Source organism: Camellia sinensis, chromosome 3 (assembly GCF_055761805.1).
Source record: "Camellia sinensis isolate YWXY chromosome 3, ASM5576180v1, whole genome shotgun sequence".
Taxonomy (NCBI): domain Eukaryota; kingdom Viridiplantae; phylum Streptophyta; class Magnoliopsida; order Ericales; family Theaceae; genus Camellia; species Camellia sinensis.
The window spans coordinates 166,561,170-166,588,850 of NC_138963.1; the positions used below are offsets into that span (position 1 = coordinate 166,561,170).

The 27,681-nt window shown below is 35.6% G+C and overlaps 1 protein-coding gene across 1 annotated transcript; it reads left to right on the forward strand.

Moving 5' to 3' along the window:
* The first annotated feature begins 20,655 nt into the window (after positions 1–20,655).
* LOC114286583 (uncharacterized) lies at positions 20,656–24,266 on the forward strand. The gene is made up of 2 exons (XM_082921345.1): positions 20,656–23,521; positions 23,648–24,266. The coding sequence occupies exons 1-2, from the start codon at positions 20,836–20,838 to the stop codon at positions 24,064–24,066; spliced, it is 3,105 nt and encodes a 1,034-aa protein (XP_082777471.1). The 5' UTR covers positions 20,656–20,835; the 3' UTR covers positions 24,067–24,266.
* Positions 24,267–27,681: the final 3,415 nt, after the last annotated feature.

Here is a 27,681-nt window from a genome sequence, read left to right on the forward strand (position 1 = left end):
CTGCCCATATCTTCTTCTGAGGGCGGCTATGCGAAAAACAACGCTGATATATACACCCAGTGGGGGTCAACCCCCAGTGAGGTGGCGACCCCCTATTCGCTGAAAACACAAAAAAAAAAAAAAAAAAGAAAACTGTTTTTTTTTGGGCCAATCCCGGAGTGACACCTCACTGGGGGTCGACCGCCAGTGGGGGTAGGAAGCATTTCTGATGCGAAAAATAAGCTTCCGACCAATGACGGAGTCAGGTAAGCACCAGGAGGCCACGTGTTTCTTGAAATTTTAATTATAATAATATTCCTCTTTAAATTATATAATTTTTTTTTATATTTTTAAAATTTTAAAAATATTCGATTATTCTCTTTCTTATTTTTATACACTTTTAGTTAGGAGTTCAAAATAAAAATTGAATCAATTGATAATTTATTTTTCATTATAAAATTTGTTTAGCTGGTTATTTTTTTTTATGAGTTGATATTGTTGAACTTACTAATTGTAAATTAATTGTTTGTTTCTCCCGAGTTAATAGAATTTAATTGTTGATTATAAATTTATAAATCAATTGATGTAAATCTTATAATAATTATAATATTATATCTTACCAATTGACAAAACCTACCTAAAAAATATATAAATTTAATAATATCTCATTATTACTTATTCTAGAAAGAAAACAAATTTAATATTATGATTATTGTGTGTCTCCCTATTTTAAATTTCTGACTCCACTAATGCTTTTGATCAACCTCATAAACTCCATATCTTTGTCTCAGGTGGCTTCCCAATGCCAGCGACACCGCGTGGACCTCCGAAAATTAATTAAAAAAAAAAGCCCTTAAAATATTTTTAACTATCATATTAGTTCACAAAAATATCTAATTAAATTTAATAAAGGAAAATTTTCATTTAAGTTGATGGTTGAAAAATATTTTGAAATTAGTGATAAACTTTACAAAAATATAAAAGTAAATTTATAAATTTTTTCTTTCTTTGATAATTATTTTATGAAGAAATCACTGACATGTGATTTCCCTTTTAAAAAAAATAGAAAAAATTCGGTGAAAATTCAAAATTACTAAATGGTTGATGTAGTAAATTATTTAAAACTAGTAAGTGATTGTTGTTATCAAAAAAATAAAATAAAATTTATTGATATGATGAGTTATTTGAAATTAATGAATCATTGTTTCTCAAATATATAGATTATATATAGAATATGATTAAATATATAAGTTGTTTATGTGGAAAGAAACTTTTCAAATCTAAAATTGATTAAATCTTATCTTCAGTCAACCATACCACGAGAAAGATTAGATGAAAGAATAATTTTATCTATTGGAAATAATTTAGTTGATAAGTTAAATTATGTAAGTTTGATTAGCAATTTTATAGTTAAAAATTCGAAAAAGGTGATGTTTAAGTGATATTTTACTATAGTTTGCTTGGTACTTGATTTTGGATTATTTTGGTCCGTTTTTAATTATGTCAAATACCAAAAAATAAAAAATAAAAAAACATAATCTTTTGATCACCTTTTTTTTTTTTTCTATTGAATATATGAAAGGCCCATATCGGAAATGTAACGCCTCAAATTTCTAACCCAAATGATAAGACAACAATCATAGCTTTTTCAAGGAAAACCAAATATAAATCTCCAAACTCACATTACATGATACAATAGTTCTTCATGCAACAATACATTAATCCAACAAGAAGTAAATAAACAAATAAGTACCCCCAACGGTTTACAAGTTTCTAAGGCTTGAGTCTGATGACACAAAACGATTATTCAAACCCATACAAACATAGCTCTTGGCTTACATACAGAGTCACAGCAAAATGAGAGTATTGCATTCCCAACACACATACTTCCATGCCCCTAGTTGGGTGGGATTAGCACATCTTTTCCTGCACAAAAATCCCATATGGTGAGCATAAAGCCTAGTAGAAAATTCTTAATAAAATATATACATTTTATACAAGTCTCAAGAGATGAAATGCGCATGCCATGCTATGCCCTTTTTGAAGATAAATCACATTTTCATCTTTTGAAAAACCATCATACTCAATGATATCATGCAATTTCAATTGTTCAAAACTTAACAATTTATTTCAAGGGCGGTAAATACGACTCTGGTAATCCCTAAGTCGGTGTCTGCAAGTGGATTATACAAGTACTGCCAAATTGTCATTTTTACCGGTATTAACTGGAAGGCTCGACACCTATCCGCGCGGGTTTTCGGTCTTTCACCATGGACTCTCAGGCCAACTTATTCAATATCATCTACATCACCTATCAAGATTTACTAACGTATTTAACCCAAAACCATTCTATGAAAACTTATTTCTCAACATTCTTTTCTCAATGCAAGTTTTCAAATCAACTTTCAAAGTTTAATGTAATCAAATGAATTGATATGCCAATTTCACAAGACGAATATAAATACTTTTATTCCAATCCATCATCCAAGGAATAATACAATTTCCTCTTCTCAAGTAACCTCGACAATTAGTTATTTCAAGACTATTTCAACGTTTTGAACAATAATTTTCAAAATGAACAACAATTCTCATATTCCCTGAAATTCATTATTTATATAAATATAAATAAGAAGTTTTCTAAACATCCATTTATTTTGACACACAAAATAAATATAACAATATCATTCATGGATTTTCAGTCTCCTTTAAAAAAAAATTCCAAATTCTATTTCTCACCAAAACTATACAACTCAATTCTTTTGAAAGAAAACTTTTCAAAATCATCTTTTCTTCAATCAATGAAGATCAAAACACATAAGATCATTTTAAAAGAACAAGAGACAAACCCACTTTCAAAATCGCTCAACTTTTTGAATCAACAATCAATTTTCAAAGCTATCGAAAGATGATTTCAAAAATCATATAGATCTTGCAAAAATATTTATATAACTCTAAGAAAATCCCTACCTCAAGTTTTGAAGAAGATATGAGATGAAACCCCTAAAATCAACGGTCTCGAAACTTGATCTTCACCGCACACAACAAAGCCCTCGAGAAGTTAACCAACTTTGATGAAGAACTTAATGCAGAACTCTAATGGATCTTGAGAAATCAAGGTTTTGATCCAATTTGGCGTAGGGAAATGTAGAGAGAAGAGAGAGGAAAGGGTTTTTAGAGAGAGAGATGTACAAAAGCGATTTGAAATATCAGATTCACGAACTGATATAATACGGTCCGCTCGAGCGTAGAAAGCCCCACTAGAGCGTCAAATACATTTTCCCAGTACTTTTGTAGACAGGTTAAACTTCTGGAACCAAACATTCTTTGCTCGAGCGCATAAACGGCCGCTCGAGTGGACAAACAACTTCTAATGCATTTTGCATTTGTGCTTCAGGGGCGCTGCCCCTTAACCCCGCCAGGGCACTGCCCTAGGACCCGCCAAGGGGCGCTGCCCCCTGGCCCCCCGCAAGCTGACCGGGCAGCTCAATCCTCGACATACTCAGCGAAGTGGCAAAACTGGGATCGCTACAACCTTCCCCCTTTAAAGAATTTCGTCCCCGAAATTTCAAATCAAACTACCCAAACAAAGGGTTTCTAGCGATCAAAACCACGCCATTTCATTTTCAAATCACAATACTAACTCTCAACAAAATTCCACCATTTTCACCATGGTTATCTCATTAACAACAACCTCCCAAATACGCATAAATATGAAATTTTCCAAAAAGCAATGGCAACTCTAAACAACCTTATGCTTCAAACAACAACGCACATATCAACATATGGTTAACAACTTTAAATACATTTCCCTCAACACTATTGAATATTATAAAGAAAAGTAACTTAAGAATTTTCAAATAAATCCGGATATTTGGAGCGGACTTCCGCCTCCCATTCCTACGTCGCTTCTTCAACCCCATGGTGTCTCCACAACACCTTTACTAACGACATAGTTTTGCCCGTAGCACTTGCTCCTGGGTATCTAATATTTGAACCGGTTATTCTTCGTAAGAGGCATCCTCATCTACCTCCAAGTCAGCCCAATCAAGCACATGAGGAGGGTCGGGTTCATACTTCCTTAGCATAGCTACATGAAATACGTTGTGAACTCTCGAAAGTTGTGGCAATAAAGCTAACCGGTATGCCACTTCCCCAATTCGCTCTAAGATCTCAAAAGGCCCAATGAATCTTGGAGATAATTTACCACTCTTACCAAATCTCATCAAACCCCGCCTTGGTGAGATTTTTAGAAACACATGGTCACCAACTTCAAAAGATAAAGGTCTTCTCTTCTTATCGGCATAACTCTTTTGTCGGCTTTGGGCTGTAGCTAACCTCTTCCGAATGAGAACAACTTTCTCGGTTATCTCTCTAACAATTTCCGAACCTAGTAATGATGCATCACCTACTTTGGCCCAACAAACCGGTGATCTACAAGGTCGGCCATACAAGGCCTCAAATGGTGCCATCGTAATACTAGTTTGGTAACTATTTGTTAGACTTATTTATTGTGATGATTTATTTAATTATGTTTTTAATTTATTTGGAAGAGCAAAATAGAATCAAAATTTATTTTGATAATTTATTTGAAAGAGAAAAATAGAATCAACATTTATTTTGATGATTTATTTAATTATGTTTTAATTTATTTGAAAAAGAAAAATAAAGTCAAAATTTATTATGTCTCATTATTTCTCACCTAAACCTTTATCCTAAATGTTGTTAGAATATATTTAATATTTGATTAAACCAGAGGTTCAAACAGCCCAAAACAAAAGTTCAAACATTCCAGCACAGTAGCAGGCCAAAAGGTTCAAATAGTCCAGCACAACAGCAGGCCAAAAGGTTCAAACAGCCCGGTACAGCAGCAGGCCAAAAGGTTCAAGTGGAAGATATTCAAATTAGTAATGATGGAGAACAACGGCTATAAATTCAAATGAATACAACGGTTATAAACGGTTATAAGTTTCATTATATATACTAAAGCTTCTAATGTAAACAAGTTATAAAAAAAATCAGAAAATATTCTTTTATCTATAATCACTCACATCTATTCTTTAAAAAATTCTCTGAGAAGTGTTCTTCAATTTTTGTTTACATCTTCTTTCAGAAGTTATATACTGAGACGTATAGCTTTGAGCCTATCTTTCCTATGTGAGGTTTACAGAAAAACCAGAGCTTCATTTTTATATATATCTTTAAGAGATAATTCTTGTAGCTTTCTGTGAAAACAAAAACACCTTCTTTTCAACCTTGGAAGAGTGTAGTACACTCAGTGTTGTTGACTTAGAAAGTTTGTGTAAAATCCGTAGAGAATTGCTCCATTTGTAAAGTGGTTGCTAGCACCCCCGTGAAGTTAGAGCATAGTAAAAAATCTCAAATGAAGCTTGAGGAGTGGACATAGGCCGAGTTGAAGCCGAACCACTATAAATTTGTTTGCCTCTCTCTCCCTTATCTCTTTATTTTATTTAAATTGCTGTAGCTATATTTCACATTTTCACTGTACTAAAATCATTAATTGACATAGTTGTTAGAACACTTGTTTTTAATTATTTTTATTTCATTAATTATATTTATCTATTGTACTAGTCATAATTTTTATTAGGGTATTATTATTTTTTAATTATAAAGACCTAATTCACCACCCCTCTTAGGTTGTCTTTTGGGTAACAATTGGTATCAGAGCCTGGAGCTCTTGTTTAGATTTAACAATCTTGAGTTTTTGATCCATAACAACCATGTATTCTACTTACTCTGCTATAGGAAGCTAGCAATAGGCCACCTCTCTTTGATGGTAGTAATTACATTCATTGGATAGAAAAAATGACTTTGTATCTTCAAGCTACCATGCTTTGTGGCTCATTATCACTAAAAGTCCTAAAATCCCTACCAAGGTAGTAAACCATATCAGTGTACCTAAACTTGAGAATGAATTTGATGAGCGTGATTATAAACTCCTTCAAGCTAATGCTAAAGCCAAGCTTATTCTTGTGTGTGGACTAGATGCAAACGAGTACAATAGAATTTCTGGGTGTATTACTGCTAAAGAGATTTGGAATAAACTTGAAATCACCTATGAAAGAACTAGCCAAATAAAAGAGTCTCGGATTGACATTCTTATTCATGATTATAAACTCTTTACTTTGTAATCATTTGAATCTATTTCTGAGATGTTTTATAAATTTACCAATATTATTAATGCTCTAAAATCTCTTGGTAAATCTTATACTAATGGTGAGCTTGTAAGAAAAATACTTAGGTCTTTGCCAAATGAATGGGAAGCTAAGGTTACAGCTATCCAAGAAGCAAAAGACCTAACAAAATTAGACATTGAAGAACTCCTAAGCTCATTCATGGCTCATGAAGTTTCAATGATGGATGACAGCAAAAAGGAAGCCATTTGGGGAGAAAATGATGGAGTAGCCAACTTGTGTCTCATAGTTCTTGGAGAAGAAGAATCCACTTAAGATGAGGTAATTTCTAATTATGTAGAACTTGATAGTGCTTTCAATGAATTACATGACATATTTAGAAATGTTTGTATTAAGAATTCTAAATTAAAGAAATTAGTTACTTCTCTTTTAAATGATGTGGATGTTTTAAAAATGAAAAATACTACTTTGAAAAATGACTTTACGTCTATCGCCAATGAGAAAAACATTTTGAAAAACAATGTTGAGGATTTAAACAAAACTCTTGAAAATTTTGTAAAAGGAAAAGAAAACCTCAACAAGCTTCTTCGAAATAAAAGATGTGTTTTTGACAAAGTAGGCATTGGTTTTGATCCTCCTAAACCTTTTATGAGATTAAATGTTCTTGAGACTAGTCCCTATGGACCTAAGAAAGTATGGATACCAAGAAAGAAATTAAGATATTTTGTAGGTGGAATCTCAAAGAACACCAAGGACTTCGAAAGGAAATGCACAGCAAGAGTGTTCAATCTAAAGAACAAAATCAGCTCCTACAAGAAAAGAATGATGAAATGAAAATTACCAAGATAAGCAATAGAAGTAATATATGGGTGAAGATTCCAAGGAGGTAAATGAAGGTATAACTCCTAACACACCTTCAAGCTTAAAGTTCTATATTCTTTAAGGTGTGATTTGTATATAATAGGTTATGTCTAATCATTGCTTCCATATAACCTAATTGTACTAAGTTTGCTAAGTCATGTTTTGCTATTTTCTTTCAAACATTCAATGAACTAAAAAATGATAATTATATTATTTTGATGAATGCCTATTAGAATATGAATGATTTATGTATTTATTAACATTTTATATCATGTCATCCATTGCTATGAAAAAGTGATAAGAAGTGATAAATTTTTTTGTGAGCATACTTTTCACATCTTATATATGACTTCATACTAATATGTTAATTCATTTTTGAGTCATATCTTTGTAGAATCAATTTTGATGTCATAGCATATTTTTGAGATGTATACTATCTATATTTTGAATTCTACATTTGTGATGCTCAATATGAAAATTTCATGCTTATATGCTTTACATTGGAATATTTGAATGAGTTGTGAAATTCCTTGATTATGATCCATTAACAATGTCTAAATGAAAAGAAGTATCATACGTTTGTAGAGACATTACATCTATCCTATTGAATATCTTTTAAATATGGATTATATTGGCATATATCTCATGAAATACTTTTGATTGATAAATTGTTGAATTAATTGTTTATAACATTCATGTTGTGTTCCGCATTAAGTAAAATGTTTTATCACACTTGAGTATGTGGATTGAATTGATGAAAATGCCTCTTGATAATGTTATATGATTAAATGAGATTGTTGCATCATTTCTTAATAAAAGAAAGAGCATAACACTATTTTCTTATGCATATTATGCTATGAGCTACAACTTGAAAATTTTGAAAAATAGCATTCCAAACTCTTGTTTGATCATTGAATTGTTTTTCACCTTTTGAGTTTGTGATAAGAAGTGATTTGTGTTGTATTTTTATTGAGTAATAGTGATTGTTCGATGAATGCTATATTTACACTAAATCATATTAGAAAAGTGTAACACCAACTTAGGGGGAGAAATCATTTTGTTAACATACTTGTTAAACCCTTTTGAGACGAACTCCTCATGAAAGAAAATTGAAGATTGAAAAGCTTCTAACTCATGAACCAAAGGTATGCCTCCTACACTCTCTTAAGCTTTTGAGATCAAAATTCTATCTTATATCCTTTGAGCTAATACTGTTATTACTTTGATATGAAAAAGATTGATTATGCTTAATAAGATTTGCAATGTATACTCTTTGATAATACTCTTGCCTAAGAATCATGCCTATACTTAAATGTGTGCTATACATTGAAATTCATGACTTTTCTTGGCATATGGATTGTTATACCTTGAAAATGCTTCATTTTTTGGAATTACATTAGCGCCATGAGATTATATTGAGTTTAACCTATTATGAGCAATATTTGGTATTCTACATAATGCTTGAGCTATGATTGTTAAATCTTCTAGATTGCATATTGTTATCCTTGGTGGATTGCATGTTGGTATCATTTTGGCATCCTTATTGGTAATATTTGGCATTCTATTTGATATTATTGAGGAGAACATTTCAATTATGAGCTTTCATTTATCATATCTCCTATTGATTTTGCCGAATGAAACAAGGGGAATAATTTAAACTAGATTATTTTTTTTTTTAAATTCCCTCAGATTCTATTCTATTTTTTATATCACACTTATGAGCTTGCACCTCACATATTTTTTTTAATTATCTTGTATAAAATCTGTACGCTCTTGCTAGAAATTGATTGATTGTTAGATCATGCTCAAATCGATTGTTAGATCATGCTCAACTGCTTCACATAAACTTTTAACAATTTGGTATCTCCTTGGCTCTTGCTTGAAAATAGATTGAAATAACACGAATTCTTCATAATGGATAAGCTCATTGATTCATTGTTGCCACACTATCTTGCTACAACAGCATGTGTGTCTCATTCTTGACCTTTGGAACTTCTCCTTATTGCACCCATGGTATTTATCTAAACTTGATGCTACATTGTGATAATACTAGTGCAATCAATTTAAGCACAAATCCGGTTCAACACTCACAAACAAAACATATTGAAATCCTACATCATTTTTTAAGAAATCATGTTCAAAAAAGGGATATTGTACTTGAATTTGTAAACACCGACAAGCAATTGGCAGATATTTTCGCAAAACCCCTAAGCGATGATTGCTTCAATTTTATTCGTGGCGAGCTTGGAATGTCGATTTCTACTTAAAAAGTTTTGTTATGACTATGAAACTTAAATTTTTGTTAAAATGATATATGTGTATTGCTACATTGATATGCAAACATTTATATCAGTTGAATGCTCTCAAGTCCTTCATACATTTATTCTCCTTAACAATTTGCTAGTCTTAACTATGTAATTGTTTTTGGGTTCTGCATCTTGAGGTAAAATTAACTTTGCATACATTGATTTTTTTAAACCCTCATGGTATTTTTTTTGCATTACCATTCCAGCAACACCAAAGTCCCATTAAGTTTAATTTCTGCTGGTATTATTTTATTTTAATTTATTTTATTTTATTTTTATTTTGCTATTAGGCTTAATTTCTTTTATGTTTATTTTTTTCATTATTATTTTTTGTTTAGGCTTAATTTTCTTATTTTTTTTCTACTTTTTAATTTCATTTTTCAGTACTTAAACATAAAAATCAAAACAAATCAAAATACAAATATTTACATAAAAAAAATGACTTTCATTTTTTTTACGGCCATACGTCGATCACAATAAACATATTTAAAAAAAAAAAAGGAACAACAACAACAAACTCCACAAAAAAAAAAAAAGAAAAAAAAAGAGGGATCTTTTTCTTCTTTCTTCTCCGGTAACGGCCACGTGCTGACTTCACTTACTCGGCTCTACTGCGAAGCTCTTCCTCTTTTTGTCATCGACCTTTGAAGGCCTTGCCTCAGTGCTTACAGGACCACCGAGAGGGTTGACTCTCTGCTGGTCCTCAAGAGCAAAGTACGAAGGTGCTCCAAATCGGGCAATGACAGTGGCTTTCCGTTTTAACTCTTTGTTCTCCACCTTCAACGCGCAAATCTCTACTGAAGCATCCTTGTACATGCGCTGGAGCAGAGAGAGTTGGGCATTCACCTGGTGTACCTCAGTTGTCCTATTTTGCAGTTGGTGAGCCAATTTGGTAACCGCAGTCACCATCTCCATATAGGACTGCAGTGTGTAGTAATTGGCTTCTATGTCAGATTGAGCTGCCATGATTTGTTCAATCGACATCATAGGAAGGTTAGGAAGAGGAATGACTGGAAGAGTAGGAGTAGGGGCACTTGGTCCAGTAGAGCTTATAGGATCGTTCAAGTCCGGAAACAGAGTGAGGGGACAGGATGAGGAAGCCATGGTTTAGAGGTGAGAGGTGTAAAATAAATGAGTTGTAGAGAAATAGGAGAGAATAGATTGAGGTTTAGCCTGCTCCGTTCAGTTTCTTTTTTTTTTTTTTTTGTCTCTCGATGAGGAAGAAGAAACAGAAGAGAGTAGTGAAGAAGAGATAGAATAGAATAGTGAAGAAGAAAATGGAAGAGTGTGTGATTAAGAAGAAGGCAAAAGAGAAGAAGACAATGACGGAGAAGGAGCCAAGGCGAGTACAAGTCGAGGCTTGCTTTGGTCAGCCAATGACGCAAAAGTGAGGCCGCATGTCAAACGCGTTTATTGAAAGAAAAAGAGAGACGCGAGAGAGTTGTATGTGTATGCATATATGTATATATATGTTTTGAATTGTATAGATGTCATTTATCACTATCATTCTCCTCCTCCTCCTCCTCCAAATTCTGACCCATGATTTCCTTTTGATAATGTCACAGGGGGAGAAATTATATGATGTTATGTATTATGGTATTATTTTGTTATAATGCTATGTATTATGGTATTATTTGAAAACTAATCTGATGATTATGTATTTATATTTTGATATCTTAGTCTCATATCATGTCTCTAATTAAAGCTTATTTATTACACATGTGCTAACTTATGTATTTAGAAATAAATTTAGGGAACATGACTTGAGACGGAGCTTTTCTTACTCCCAAATCAAATCAAAACATCATTGTGTGTCATCATCAAAAAGGGGGAGATTATTAGACTTATTTATTTTGATGATTTATTTAATTATGTTTTTAATTTATTTGGAAGAGAAAAATAGAATCAAAATTTATTTTGATGATTTATTTGAAAGAGAAAAATAGAATCAACATTTATTTTGATGATTTATTTGATTATGTTTTAATTTATTTGAAAGAGAAAAATAGAATCAAAATTTATTTTGTCCCATTATTTCTCACCTAAATATTTATCCTAAATGTTGTTAGAATGTATTTAATATTTGATTAAACCAGAAGTTCAAACAGCCCAAAACAAAGGTTCAAATAGCCCAGCACAACAGCAGGCCAAAAGGTTTAAACAGCCTAGCACAACAGTAGGCCAAAAGGTTCAAGTGGAAGATATTCAAATTAGTAATGATGGAGTGGAAGATATTCAAATTAGTAATGATGGAGTACAACGGCTATAAACGACTATAAATTCAAATGAATACAACGGCTATAAATGGCTATAAATTCAAATGAATACAATGGCTATAAACGGTTATAAGTTTTATTATATATACCAAAGCCTCTAATGTAAACAAGTTGCAAAAAAAATCAGAAAATATTCTTTGATCTATAATCACTCACATTTAGGGGTGTACGCAGTGTGGTTCGGCGGTTGGAGAGTAAAATTACAAGCCGAATGGCGGGTTAGCAGATTAGCGGATTGACAAATTGCGGTTTGGGCGGTTTTTGGCGGATTGGCGGATTGAAGAACATTTTAACTAATTATCATACATTTGCATAATATATAACACTAATTTGTATAATATTTTTTAAATATATAACTCAAAGTAATTTTACATAATATGTTTCATATATATAACCACTAATTTATAATAAATTTCATATTTTAAATTTCTCTCACACTCATTTTTACATTGATATTTTATTAGAAGTTAAAAAATATATATGTATTAACTATAGCGGAGCGGAGGGGTTCGGTTGGCGGATTATAAATTTTAAAGTTTAAACCGCGGTTAGTGGTTAGAACGGTGCGGATCGATGCGGTTTTAGTGGATTGGGCGGTATTTTGCAAAGCCCCACATCTATTCTTTGAAAAATTCTCTGAGAAGTGTTTTTCAATTTTTGTTTACATCCTCTTTCAGAAATTATACATTGAGACGTATAGTTTTAAACCTATTTTTCCTGTGTGAGGTTTATAGAAAAACCAGAGCTTCATTTTTATATCTATCTTTGAGAGATAATTTTTGTACCTTTTTGTGAAAGTAAAAACACATTCTTTTCAACCTTGTAAGAGTGTAGTACACTCAGTGTTCTTAACTTAGAAAGTCTGTGTAAAATCCGTGGAGGATTGCTCCATTTGTAAAGAGGTTGTTAGCACCCTCGTGAAGCTAGAGTATAGTGGAAAATCTCAAGTGAAGCTTGAGGAGTGGACGTAGGCTGAGTTGAAGCCGAACCACTATAAATTTGTTTGCCTCTCTCCTTCTTATCTCTTTATTTTATTTAAATTGCTGTAGCTATATTTCACATTTTCGCGGTACTAAAATCATTAACTGACATAGTTGTTAGAATACTTGCTTTTAATTATTTTTATTTCATTAACTATATTTATCTATTGTACTAATCATAATTTTTATTAAGCTATTCTTAATTTTTAATTGTAAAAACATAATTCACCACCCCTCTTAGGTTGTCTTTTGGGTAACACTATTGTTGTAAGTAAACTCAATCAATGGTAAGCGCCTTTCCCAAGGTCCCTTAAAATCAAGGACACAAGTTCTAAACATGTCCTCCAAAATCTGAATAGTGCGTTCCGACTGTCCATCGGTTTGACGATAATAAGCAGTGCTAAGAGTCAACTTAGTTCCCAACGCTTCTTGAAGGCTTTGCCATAACCGGACAGTAAAACGAGGATCCCTATCTGACACAATAGTCACAAAGACTCCATGAAGTCAAACTATCTCTCTAATGTACAACTCTGCCAAGTGTTCAACTGAGTTGCTAGTGCACATCGGAATGAAATGGGTAGACTTAGTCAACCTATCAACAATCACCTAAATGGCATCATTGCCTCGTTGTGTTCTAGGAAGCCCAACTACAAAATCCATGGTAACACGCTCCCATTTCCACTCGGCTATCGGTAAGGGTTGTTATAAACCCGCTGGTCTTTGGTGTTCGACCTTCACTTGTTGACAAGTAAGGCACTTCGATACAAATAAAGTGACATCCCATTTCATACGCCTCCACCAAAGCTGACAACTAAGATCATGATACATTTTAGTGTCTCCCGGGTGTATCGTAAGGCGTAAGTGATGGAACTTCCGAAGTACTTCCTCTCTATAAGATTCTGGTACAGACAAACGGTCTAGGTAACGTACACTCAAATCCAAATGAACGTTCAAACCTTTCTCTTCCTTTCCATTGGAAATCTTAATACGGATTGATTCCACATCATGGTCTCCTCGTTGTGCCTCTATGACCTTACTAACCAAGGTAGATTGAGCATTCAAAATAAACAAGGTAGCACTCTCTCTGGACTCACCCAAGTGCAAATCAAACTTGCCAATAACATCTAGCATATCCCATTCCCGAATGGCCACACTTGCCAAACTACTCATAGATTTTCGACTCAAAGCATCGGCCACCACATTGGCCTTCCCTGGATGATAGTGTAACCCAAAGTCATAATCCTCCATAAATTCCATCCACCTCCATTGTCTTAAATTCAAGTCTTTTTGAGAAAACAAATACTTTAGACTCTTATGATCGAAGAAGACTTCAAACTTCTCACCGTACAAGTAATGCCTCCAAACTTTCAAAGCAAAAATCACCGCTACTAATTCTAGATCATGGGTGGGGTAATTTTTCTCATGAGTTTTCAATTGTCATGAACTGTAGGCCATAACTTTTCCCTCTTGCATCAAGACACAACCAAGTCCATCCCCGGATGCATCACAATAGACAGTGTAATTCAAACCCCTTTCTGGATTTATCAAAACCGGTGCGGTAGTCAATCTAGTCTTAAGCTCCTGGAATGACTTTTCACAAGCCTCTCTCCACACAAATTTGATACCCTTTCTAGTCAACCTAGTCAAAGATGTAGCTGGTGTAGAGAAGTCCCTTACAAAACATCGATAATACCCCGCTAATCCCAAGAAACTCCGAATTTCAAAAACATTCCTGGGTTGCTCCTAATCCTGTACGGCATCTATTTTTGAGGAGTCCACAGTCACTCCCTTTGTAGACACTACATGCCCCAAAAACTTCACCTCTGTTAACCAAAACTCGCATTTTTCAAATTTGGCATACAATTGGTGCTTACTAAGTAAACCCAGCACTACCCGCAAATGAGTCTCGTGTTCCTCTTCAAAGGTTGAATAAATCAAAATGTCGTCCACAAAAACGACCACAAAACGGTCCAAGTATTCCTGAAAAATTTTGTTCATCAAATCCATAAAGGAAGTCGGTGCATTGGTTAACCCAAAAGGCATTACAAGGAATTCATAGTGGCCATAACGAGTACGAAAGGTCGTCTTCTGAATGTCCTCCTCCCTAACTCTCAACTGATGGTACCCCGACCTCAAATCTATTTTTGAGAAGCAACGAGACCCTCTAAGTTGGTTAAACAAATCATCTATTTTGGGTAGAGGATACTTGTTCTTAATTGTAGCTCTATTCAACTTGCGGTAATCAATACACAACCACAATGACCCATCATTTTTCTTCACAAAGAGAGCCGGCGCTCCCCAAGGCGATGTACTCAGGTGAATAAAGCCCTTGTCAAAAAGTTCTTGGAGTTGAATCTTCAACTCATGCAATTCGGCGAGTGCAAATCTATACGGTGACATAGAAATCGATGCCGTGCCAGGCACTCATTCAATGGAGAACTCAATCTCCCAGTGAGGTGGTAAACTAGTAAGATCTTCTGGAAAGACATCCAAGTATTCACAAACTACTCTTGGTAACTCAACACGAGCCCCGTCACTCTCACTATCCAAGAGAGTTGCAAGAAGGCCACTAAGCTTGCTCTTACTACGAGGGTCAACAACTGGCGACAAGGCTCTATCAACTCGGTTCCCCAGAAAATAGAAATGATCACCACCCGAAGTGCACACTGTAACTCTCTGACGATAACAATCAATCGCAGCTTGATAAGAACACAACTAGTCCATGCCTAAAATGACATCAAAACTCGACATATCTAGCAACACAAAAGCAAACGGAAGTTGACGCCCGGCAACTTCTATTTCACAATCATGACAACCCCGGTCTAAATCAACTGTACCCCCAACAGGTGACTTTACTCTGAGTGGAGGCACTAACCGTGCTACCTCTAACCCCAATGCAGAAGCAAATGCAATAGATATAAATGAATGAGACGCACCTGTGTCTATCAATACATTAGCCAAAGAATTACACACAACAAAAATACCTCTCACAACTGAGGATTCTGGCAACTGTTCTGGCACGGTAACAGCATACACATGCCCCTGTGGCCCCTGATTGAATTGCTCCCCTCTCGGAGCATAGGCCTGTTATACTGACTGAGTCGAAGCGGCTCCCTGATTAACTCACAAAGCTTGGACTGATTGAGCCTGTTGGTGGCTCTGAGTCTGCCTCGACCCTGATGCGCCAAATGCTCCTCCCAACTATGGGCAAGTTCTTTTCATATGGCCTAGTTGGCCACAATGATAACAATTAAACCCTTGACCTTTATTCTGAGACTAGGACTGACTTTGAGATCGGTTAGGTGGTGGTACTATTAACTGCCCTTCTCCCTTCTGTGGGCATGAGAAGGCTTTGTGACCCGGTTGGCCACACTTGAAACACGAGAAGCTACTCGATGCACTTTCTCCTAGACCCGCACTAGGCAAAGGAAAAGTGGATCTAGACTGCTATGGTTAGGACTGAGATGGATAGGTGTTCCTGCTCTTCTTGTTCTGCATATAGTCTCCTTGAGACTCTTGGCCCCTAGACCTCGAACTCCGAAGCCTCTCCTCCTCGGCTTGTATGGAAATTTCTACGTGTGTCGCCGTCTCCACAAGACGGTTATATTCCCGAATCATATTTCCTATAAGCTTGAACATAATTTTTGTTTTTAATTTCTTTTCAAATTCAATGCAACGGCGCTCTTCCGTTGTTACGAACTCTCCTGCAAATTCGGACAAACTAGAGAAAACCACCTCAAACTCGGCCACGGCTTGTCGAGTTGTTTGAGGTCTTTAAACTCTTGCCTCAATCTCTCCCTAGCAATAAGAGGTATGTACTTATCTTGGAAAGCAACCACAAAGGCTTCCCATATCAGCTCCACTCTACCCTTGATATATTTCCACCATTGACCCGCTTCTCCCTTAAGGTAGTAACTCGCTAGAGTCACTCTTAGTTCACTATCTTTGATGTGAAGCATCTCAAATGTCTTCATAGTTTGTTCGAGCCACTTATCCGCTTTCTTGGGCTCGGGACCACCATGGAACTCATTCGGTTTGGCCCGCAAGAACTCTCTAGTAAGGAAACTCGCCCTTGACTCCGCAATGTTCTCTCAGGCTTGATTCTTTACCCTCAACAAGTTCATAAACTCTCTTGAAGCCCTTGCCATTTCTCGAGCTAAAGCTCCCATTGCGGTTTGACCCGCTTGTCCCGGGATTCTCGCCTGCCCCACTTGTTCGGCCACATTAGCTTGGCCGCACTCTTCCTCTTGCACCGGAACCTCGTGGATCAGTACCTCATGCACACCTCGACGAGCCCTACCACGCCTCGCTCCTCTACCACCATGGGTTTAACCTCTTCCTGACATCCTATTAATGATAATAGAATTAATTTAGCACACTAATCCACACGTGCCCGTAACTTGCCTTACACGTTTGATCATAATAATGCTATATATTCATCTACCATATAACAATTAAATTTCACCCCCCATAAGCGCTTAATCATGTAAACACATACGGATTATACTCTTATGATGAGATTCGTCCCACGAAAAACTAAAAATTCTTAGTAGAATGAGTATTGATTAAGTACCTTTCTAATATGACGCCAAGGAATTTAACATACGCAAACAACATCCCAAAAGTCCAATCTCATACCCATTTAGTCACATAAGCATGTTATCACATAGTCACAAAATGCATAACACTTCCTAAGCATGCTAAATGAACCCATTGTGGTTAAACAACCACTTCCCATGGCTCTTTCAAGGAAAACTGAATATAAATCTCCAAATTTACATTACATGATACAATAGTTCTTCATGCAACAATACATTAATCCCACAAGAAGTAAATAAACAAATAAGTACCCCCAAGGGTTTACAAGTTTCCAAGGCTTGAGCCTGGTTACACAAAACGGTTATTCAAACCCACACAAATACAGCCCTTGGCTTACACATAGAGTCACGGCAAAATGAGAGCATTGTACTCTTAACACACATATTTCCACGCCCCTAGTTGGGTGGGATCACCACATATTTTCCTGCACAAAAATCCCGTATAGTGAGCATAAAGCCCAGTAGAAAATTCTTAACAAAGTATATACATTTTATACAAGTCTTAAGAGATGAAATGCGCATGCCATGCTATGCCATTTTTGAAGATAAATCACATTTTCATCTTTTGAAAACTATCATGCTTAATGATATCATGCAATTTCAATTGTTCAAAACTTAACAATTTATTTCAAGGGTGGTAAATATGACTCTGGTAATCCCTAGGTCGGTGTCTACAAGTAGACTATACAAGTACTACCAAATTGTCACTTTTACCGGTATTATCCGCGCGGGTTTTTAGTCTTTCACCCCGGACTCTCAGGCCAACTTATTTAATATCATCTACACCACCTATCAAGACTTACCAACGTATTTACCCCAAACCATTCTATGAAAACTTGTTTCTCAACATTCTTTTCTCAATGCAAGTTTTGAAATTAATTTTCAAAGTTTAATGTAATCAAATGAATTGATATGCCAATTTCACAAGATGAATATAAATACTTTTATTCCAATTCATCATCCAATTAATAACACAATTCCCTCTTCTCAAGTATCCTCGACAATTAACAATTTCAAGACTATTTCAACGTTTTGAACAATAATTTTCAAAATGAACAACAATTCTCATATTCCCTGAAATTCATCATTTATATAAATATAAATAAGAAATTTTCCAAACATTTATTTATTTTGACACATAAAATAAATATAACAATATCATTCATGGATTTTCAGTCTCCTTTAAAAAAAATTCCCAAATTCTAGGTTTTCTCACCAAAACTATACAACTCAAATCTTTTGAAAGAAAACTTTCCAAAATCATCTTTTCTTCAATCAACGAAGATCAAAACCCATAAGATCATTTTAAAAGAACAAGAGATAAACCCACTTTCAAAATCGCTCAACTTCTTGAATCAACAATCAATTTTCAAAGTTATCGAAAGATAATTTCGAAAATCATATAGATCTTGCAAAAATATATATATATATATATATATATATAACTCTAAGAAAATCCCAACCTCAAGTTTTGAAGAAAAAATGAGATGAAACCCCCAAAATCAACGGTGTCGAAACTCGATCTTCACCACACACAATGAAGCCTTCGAGAAGTTAACCAACTTTGATGAAAAACTTATGGTAGAACTGTAATGGATCTTGAGAAACCAAGGTTTTGATCCAATTTGGTGCAGGGAAATGTAGAGAGAAGAGAGATGAACGGGTTTTTAGAGAGAGATATATATATATATATACACAAAAGTGATCTAAAATATCAGATTCACGAAGTGATATAATATGGTCTGCTCGAGCGTGGAAAGCCCCGCTCGAGCGTCAAATACACTTTCCCAATACGTTTGCAGATAGGTCAAAGTTCTAGAACCAAACATTCTTTGCTCGAGCGCATAAACAGCCGCTCAAGCGGACAAGCAACTTCTAATGCATTTTACATTTTTACTTCGGAGGGACTGCCCCTCAATCCTGCCAAGGCACTGCCCTAGGACCCGCCAAGGGGCACTGCCCCTCGGACTCTCGTGAGCTGACTGGGCAGCTCGATCCCTGCCAGGGTGCTACCCTTGGACCCACCAAGGGGCACTCCCCCCTTGACCCCCGCGAGCTGACTGGGCAGCTCGATCCCCGACATACTCAACGAAGTGGCAAAAACTGGAATCGCTACAAGAAACTCATTTTGGACCTTAAAAATGTCAGAGCCGTCTAACAATAGTTTTTGTTTGGCGAAAAATATTTTTCATATTTTTTAATGTTCGGCAAGATGAAAAAAAAAAATTTAATAAAAAATATTTTTTATGATCAACATAAAACAATCATATTTTGATAGAAAATATTTTTTTTATTTTAAAAGGTGGAAAACATTTTGTAAACTAAAATTTTGCTAATGTCACTACGTTACCACCACCACACTCATCACAATGGCCACAACTACCATTACTGTTGCCATCACCGTTGATTTCACCCCACCACCACGCCGCCATTTCCGCTTTCACCTTCATTCTATCATTACCAACACCAAACATAAAAAGCAATTTTTCCAAAAAATTTTTTTTACTTCAATAATTAAGGCATAAATGTTCAATTTTATTGTTAAAAACATAATAATAAATATTATCAGTTGGCTTCATATTATCTTTGAAAAAATAAATGTACGACGGGCTAAAGCATTTGTTGCAAGGTCTTCTTTATTCAGAATTTGTCAAAAATGAAAAATATTAGGGGTTTCCAACAAACAATGATGTGACATGCCTTGACAAAAAACTTGGAAGGAAACTCGAGTTTCCTACCTCGTGGTCAATTGACAACAACACCATCCTTGCACTTGCTTGAAGTTCGAGGGCAAATGAATAGAGCTGGTCAATAGGTTTGAACTAGATTCATTTGAATTAAATTTTTATTACGTCCAACTTGACTCGTCAATCCAACTTGTTTAATATTTATTTAAATAATAAAATAAATATATTATTTATATATTAAATAATATAAAAATATGTATAAAAAATAAAATAAATATTTTATTTATATATTTAAATAATGTAAATAATAGTTAAATTTATTTATATATAAATAATAGTTAATTATAGATAATACATTTATATAATTGTGATGGTAGATATAGTTATTTTAGTAAGATATTGATTCTTTTCTTTTAGTATGGTTATATATATTGTATATATTATTGTATAATTTAAATTTCAATTATAACTTTAATCTTATATGAAAATATGAATTTATAATTTCTTTAGCTCATTAAGACTCATGAATTAACTCGAACTCGAATTAAATCTAAGCCAACTCAATTTGAGTTCAGTTCGCTAAATTTTTATTAAGTTCAAACTCGAATTTGCTAAAATCTCAATAAACAAACTTAAATATCCAAAATTCGACTCAGTTCGGCTCGTTTGCAATCCTACTTAAACTTTAAACATGACATTCACTTCACTATTATGTCTTGACCGTAATTTTATTTGATTGAGTTTTTAAAATTTATTTGTTTACTTAAAAAAGTTAAAACTAATTTGATGAAAAGCATAAAAAATCATCATTTTCATATGACGAATTCATTTGAATCTGAAAATAGATTGCAATGACCCATAAACTCCTCATCTTGGTCTTCATACCTTTTATATGAGTTGCTTCCACCTTCTGGAGATGTAATAATAACATACCATTACCCAACTCCCCTGTCTCAAGCTAAGTACTTATTACAATCCGTATTTTGAAAAGAAAATATGAAATCCAGTCTCTATCTTCACCTTGTAATTCTCAGCTTCCATCTTCTTCTTCTTCTTCATTTCACCATCAACAAAGTGAGAGCTCTAGACACCAACAACAACACTGACAGACAAGCTCTCCTCTCTTTCAGACTCCAAATCTCTGACCCTCAAAATCTCCTTTCTGGCTGGACCAACCACATTTCCACCTCCCACTGCACTTGGTTTGGTGTCTCATGCACCACTGATCACAACCACAGAGTCAACTCAATTCACCTTCCCGGACTCGGCCTCTCCGGCACCCTCTCCCCTCACCTTTCTAACCTCTCTTCCCTTCAAAAACTAAACCTTTCCCGGAACAATTTTTATGGCCAAATCCCAATTGAGCTGGGCCGACTCTTTCTCCTCACCCACTTCATCCTTGCTGAAAACTCGATTACCGGTGCAATCCCGGCTAGTCTATCCCAATGTCAGAATCTCAGAGTCATCAGTTTGGGCTTTAACAAACTCACCGGTCACCTTCCACCCGAACTTGGTGCTCTGCCAAGGCTGCAAGTTCTTGATGCCTCCGGGAACAATCTCACTGGTGTCGTTCCACCAACATTTGGAAATCTCTCTGCTCTTACTGTTCTTTCCCTGGACTCAAACAATCTCTCTGGTCCAATTCCAAACCAAATTGGCCATCTTTCTAATCTACTCTCCATTCAGCTCTCTGTTAACCAATTTTCTGGTGAATTCCCTCTTTCCATCTTCAACATCTCTTCATTAGTCTACTTATCGGTCGCGAAAAACAATTTGTATGGACATCTGCCCGGTGATATGGGGTTTAGACTTCCCAAAATTGAGCAACTCCTTCTGGGTCAAAACCATTTTCGAGGATCAATACCTGAGTCATTGTTCAATGCTTCAAGTATACAATTTCTCGATCTTCCTTCAAATCAATTTCAAGGCTCAATTCCTTTGCTCAGGAATATGAAGAGTCTGACTCATTTAAATCTGGGTGGTAACAATCTCTTTTCAACTACAGAGCAAAACTTCCATTTCTTTGAGTCCCTCTCAAACTGTACCCAATTACAGGACCTCATACTCAATTCCAACCAACTGTCCGGTGAACTTCCCACTTCACTTTCAAACTTGTCCACTGTTCTAATACGCTTTTGCATCGACAACAATCTTTTCACTGGTAGTTTCCCCATAGGAATCGAAAAGTTTCAAAATCTCATGACCATGTCCATAGAGAGGAACTTTTTAACAGGTCCGTTACCACACTCCATCGGGGCACTTCACAACCTACAACTTTTGTCTCTACACATAAACAACTTCTCTGGCGAAATTCCCGATGTCTTTGGCAATCTCACCAAGCTTTTTGAGCTCACAATGGGAGCAAACCAGTTCTCAGGAAAAATTCCCACTACTATAGGTCGATGCCAGAGACTATCCAAGCTAGATCTGGCTTGGAACAGTCTTGTTGGGACTATTCCAATGGAGATTTTCAGGCTTCCCATTCTGAATTATTTGTATTTAGCACGAAATTATCTGAATGGTTCACTTCCCATTGAGCTTGGCAGCATGACAAAGCTTGAATTCATGGATATTTCTGACAACCGGTTTTCTGGAAATTTACCAGAAACAATTCAAGGCTGCATAAGCATGCGTTTTCTAAACTTGTCGAGAAACAATTTAACCGGTTTCATTCCAAACTCAGTGGGGAAATTAATAGCACTAGAAAGTCTGGACCTCTCTTTAAACAATCTGTCAGGTCCAATACCTGACAATTTAGAGAAAATTTCCGCCTTGCAAAAATTAAATCTGTCATTTAATGATTTAGAAGGACAAGTTCCTAGGAATGGTGTCTTCATTAACCTTGAATGGGATTCATTTCAAGGGAATTCTAAACTATGTGGAAATGACAAAGACGCTGCTCAAAGGCTAAAAGTCCCCGAGTGTTCCACACGAAGGAAATCAAGTAGACATTTGTCACTCAAGATCATCATTGTGTTGGTCAGTTCCATAGTTTTCACGTCTGCAATGTTCTTGATATGGGTATTAATTTTCCAGAAGAAGAAAAAGAAAATGCACAGAGCAGGCATATCTTCGCCTTCAATCAAGGGGTTGCCACCAAAGATATCGTACTCTGATATCCAGCTTGCTACAAATGGTTTTGCAACAGAAAATTTGGTTGGAAAAGGAAGCTTTGGGTCGGTTTATAAAGGAGTGTTTGGCACGACCGCAATAGCTGTAAAGGTTATTGACTTGCAACAGAGCAAAGCTTTGAAGAGCTTCAATGCAGAATGTGATGCTTTGAGGACTGTTCGACACAGAAACCTTGTGAGAGTTATCACTTCATGCTCTAGTATCGATCATAGGGGTGGTGAATTCAAGGCCTTGGTTATGGAATTCATGTCTAATGGAAACCTAGATAATTGGTTGCACCCAAAAGAGTCTAATCAATCACAGAGGAATCTGAGTCTGATCCAGAGATTAGATATAGCCATAGATGTAGCTTTTGCCTTAGATTATCTCCACCATGATTGTGAACCACCCCTCGTCCATTGTGATCTAAAACCTCCAAATGTCCTCTTAGATGAGAATTTGGGAGCTCATGTTGGAGATTTTGGATTGGCAAGGTTTCTTAATCCAAATTCACCAGAGAAGATAAGCAGCACAATTGGGCTAAAGGGCTCAATCGGTTACATTCCTCCAGGTACAAACAAACACTAATCTTCTAAAACTTCATAATTTTATTTTTTATTTTATATTTTCTATGAAACAAGAAATGCTTACAGTGGTATATAAATCTAATTTGCTTTTGTTTTTGATGTTGTTTCAGAGTATGGTTGGGGAAACAAAGTCTCAACCAGTGGGGATGTCTACAGTTTTGGTGTCCTGCTTCTTGAGATGTTTACAGCAAAGAGACCCACTGATGAGATGTTTAAGGATGGTCTAGACATCAATAATTTTGCATCGGCAATGCAACAGAATCAAGTTTTGAAAGTTGTCGATGCTAGGCTTTTTGAGTATAATAATGACTTGTCAGAGGGTGACACGAGCACTTATAGCTCTTCAGTCGGTGGTGGCGACAGCAGCATCACGAGTAATACTATTTGCAACTGGGACAGTAAAATTGAACAGTGTCTAGCAGCTGTGATTAGAGTTGGGTTGTCTTGTGCAGCTAATTCAGCCGGTGATCGTCTCACCATGAGAGAAACCTTGGCAAAGCTGCGTGAAATCAAGAAAGTCCTGGGATAGCAAGTCCATTTTGCCTTTCTTATAGATGTTGTGCAATTAAGTTATTTTGGTTTTTTAGTGTTGAACAATACTGGCAGCCAAAATTCTTCTGCAGCTTGCCTGGCTAATGTAATGTATCTGAAACAAATGTTGGGTATACCTCCTTATTGGAGTGTGGGACCCAATTGATTTATTAAAAGTGTTTTATTTGGTTTAGTTTAGAGATAATATATTTTTATATATTATATCTAATTTTGTGAAAACCTAATTCAATTTGGATACAACTAGGGTTTTGATTGAAAAACTCATTAATCAGCAATATATATATATATATATATATATATTGTTTATGTTTTTCCCGATGGGAGGAAAAAAAGAAAAAAGCGACAGTAGCAAAGTTTTTCGACAACAGTGCTTCAATTGGTGTTGTTTGTTATTCTCGAGTTGACTTGGTCAATCAAGAATTGGTGTTTTGATTTGTGAAGCGGATTGGTTCAATTTCGGTTTTTGAAGCTCAGTTTGGGGGCATCTTCGGTTAGTGTTGGTTCGTTATTTTGGATCTTCTTCAACTCTGATTTTAAAGATTTTTGTTTATCTATTTGGTGAGATCTTTCCTCTTATTTATTTGTGATTATTTGAAATTCACCTAAGGGTGGTTTTGTGAGACCATTCGTGTCTCATTTGTAATCATTTGGAAACTTATTTGGTTAATAGTGGAATCGGATTTTGATTCCGTGGACGTACCTTACATTGAGGGAACCATGTAAAAATTCTTGTGTTGCTTTTGATTTAATTTTTCCGCATTAGTTTTTATTCCCATTGATTGATTTACTTGTGAGAAATCATTGATTTTCCCTAACAACTGGTATCAGAGCTTACGATTTATTTGGGTCTATTTATTTGTGTAAATCAATGGAGGAGAATGTGTGTCATATGTCTAGCTTCAATGGAAGCAATTGGATACCTTGGAAAACTAAAATGGAGGACCTATTATTTTGTAAAGATTTGTATGGACCCATTGAAGGTGATAGTGACAAATCAAAAGATCGTTCTTTTTCAAAAAAAGACAATTGAGTGTTATTATTGCCATGAGAAAGGGCACATGAAGCGAGAATGCCGAAAGCTCAAGAATAAGGAGAAAAAGCGTGACAAAAGTGTGGATAAGAAGTAAGAAGACACAACGGCAATTACTACCGATGATCTCATGGTCGTTTGTGAAGATGATTGTATCAATTTTGTGGGCCAAGAGAGCAATTGGGCGATTAATTCCAGTGCTTCTTTTCATGTGACTTCTCGAGTTGATTTCTTCACTACCTACACCAAAGGAGATTATGGGTCTGTTCGAATGGGTAATGAAGGTTTATCCAAGATTATTGGCATGGGTGATGTTTGCTTGGAAACAAATTTGGGCTGCAAGTTGTTGCTTAAAGATGTGAGGCATGTTCCCGACATTCGCCTCAATTTGATCTCTACTGGGAAGCTATATGATGAAGGCTTCAACAACAAATTTGGTGATGAAATATAGAAGCTCACAAAGGGTTCTTTGGTGGTGGCTAAGTGCAAGAAGACTCATATACTTTATTCGATAAATGAAAAAATTTGTAAAGGTGTTGTCAATGCACTTCAAGATGATACTTCTACCGAATTGTGGCACAAGCGGCTTGGCCATATGAGTGAAAAGGGGCTACAAGTTTTGTTCAAGAAAGAGCTTCTACCCGGTTTGAAAGGTACACATCTCAAAACTTGTGTTTATTGTTTGGCGGGTAAACAACATAGAGTTTCTTTTCATAAAAATGTTGCTTCTAAAAAAGAAAATGTTTTGGAGTTGATTCATTTGGATGTTTGTGGTCCTTTGAAAGTTAGAACACATAGTGGTGCACTTTATTTTGTTACTTTCATTTATGATTATTCGAGGAAAGTTTGGGCTTTTTTACTAAAAACTGAAGATCAAGTTCTAGAAGTATTTAAGTATTTTCAAGCCATGGTTGAAAGAGAAACAGGGCAGAAATTAAAGTGCATTCGATCAGACAATGGTGGTGAATACATTGGGCCATTTGATGAGTATTGTCGCAGCCAAGGTATTCGGCACCAAAAGACAGTTAAGAAGACTCCTCAACAAAATGGCGTTGCCGAGAGGATGAACCGCACCATTGTGGAAAGAACAAGGTGTTTGCTTTCACAAGCTGAATTGCCAAGATCCTTTTGGGGTGAGGCAATGAAGATAGCGGTTGACGTGATCAATTTGTCACCTTCCTATCCTTTGAATGGTGATGTTCCAGAAAGAGTTTGGATCGGTAAAGATGTGTCTTATGAGCACTTGAGAGCGTTTGGTTGCCGAGCTTTTGTTCACATTCCAAAGGATGAGAGGTCCAAGCTTGATAGCAAGTCAAGACAATGCATTTTTCTTAGCTATGGACGTGATGGGTTTGGTTATAGATTGTGGGATCTGGTCGACAAGAAAGTTATTCGAAGTCGTGATGTTGTGTTTCTTGAAGACCAACCAATTAAAGACTTTGGCAAAAGTGATCAACCGGAGCAAAAAACTAGTGATCTCATTGACATGGATCCATCTCCTTCATCTTCAGTTGATGATGAAAATGGGGGAGATATATGCAACCACCTATTGAAGATGTAGAGGATGATACTAATCCTAATGAAGTTGAGCCAGAAATTGAGAAAGAGCATCCAACTCAAGAACCGCCACCATAACTTAAGTTGAGAAAATCTACAAGGGACCGACAACCTTCAAGAAAGTATCCTCCCAATGAATTTGTGTTGATTTCCGATCAATGGGAGCCTAAGAGCTACCAAGAAGCAATTGAGCATGCAAAGATAGGTGATTGGAAAAGGGCTATGGAAGAGGAGATGAACTCCTTACTTGAAAATCACACCTATGATTTAGTGAAGTTGCCCAAGGGGAGGAAAATTTTGAAAAATAAGTGGGTTTCAAATTGAAGAAAGATAGGAAGAATCTGAGGTACAAAGCACGTCTTGTTGTGAAAGGCTTTGGGCAAAAGAAATGTATTGACTTTGATGAGATTTTTTTACTAGTTGTGAAGATGTCTTCTATTCGGGTTGTACTTACCTTGAAGTTGAGCAACTTGATGTGAAGACTGCATTTCTTCATGGTGACCTTGAAGAAGAAATTTACACGGAGCAACCAGAAGGTTTTGTAGAGAAAGGGAAAGAGAAATTTGTTTGCAAATTGAAGAAAAGTTTCTATGGCCTCAAGCAAGCCCCACGGCAATGGTACAAAAAATTTGACTATTTCATGATGAATAATGATTTTTCTAAAACCACTTCGGACCATTGTGTGTTTGTGAAAAATTTTTCTAGATGACAAATTTATTATTCTTTTGCTTTATGTTGATGACATGGTAATTGTTGGTCAAGATTCTACCATGATTAACAAGTTGAAGTTAGAGTTGAGTAAATCTTTTGCTATGAAAGATTTGGGACCGGCAAAGCAAATTCTTGGTATGAAAATTGTTTGTGATTGCAAAGAGGGGTTGATTTGGTTGTCTCAAGAAAGCTACATTGAGAAAGTTCTTGAGAGGTTCAACATGGATAAAGCAAAGCCGGTTGGTTGTCCACTTGCGGGTCACTTCAAACTTAGTTCGAATCAATGTCCTACAA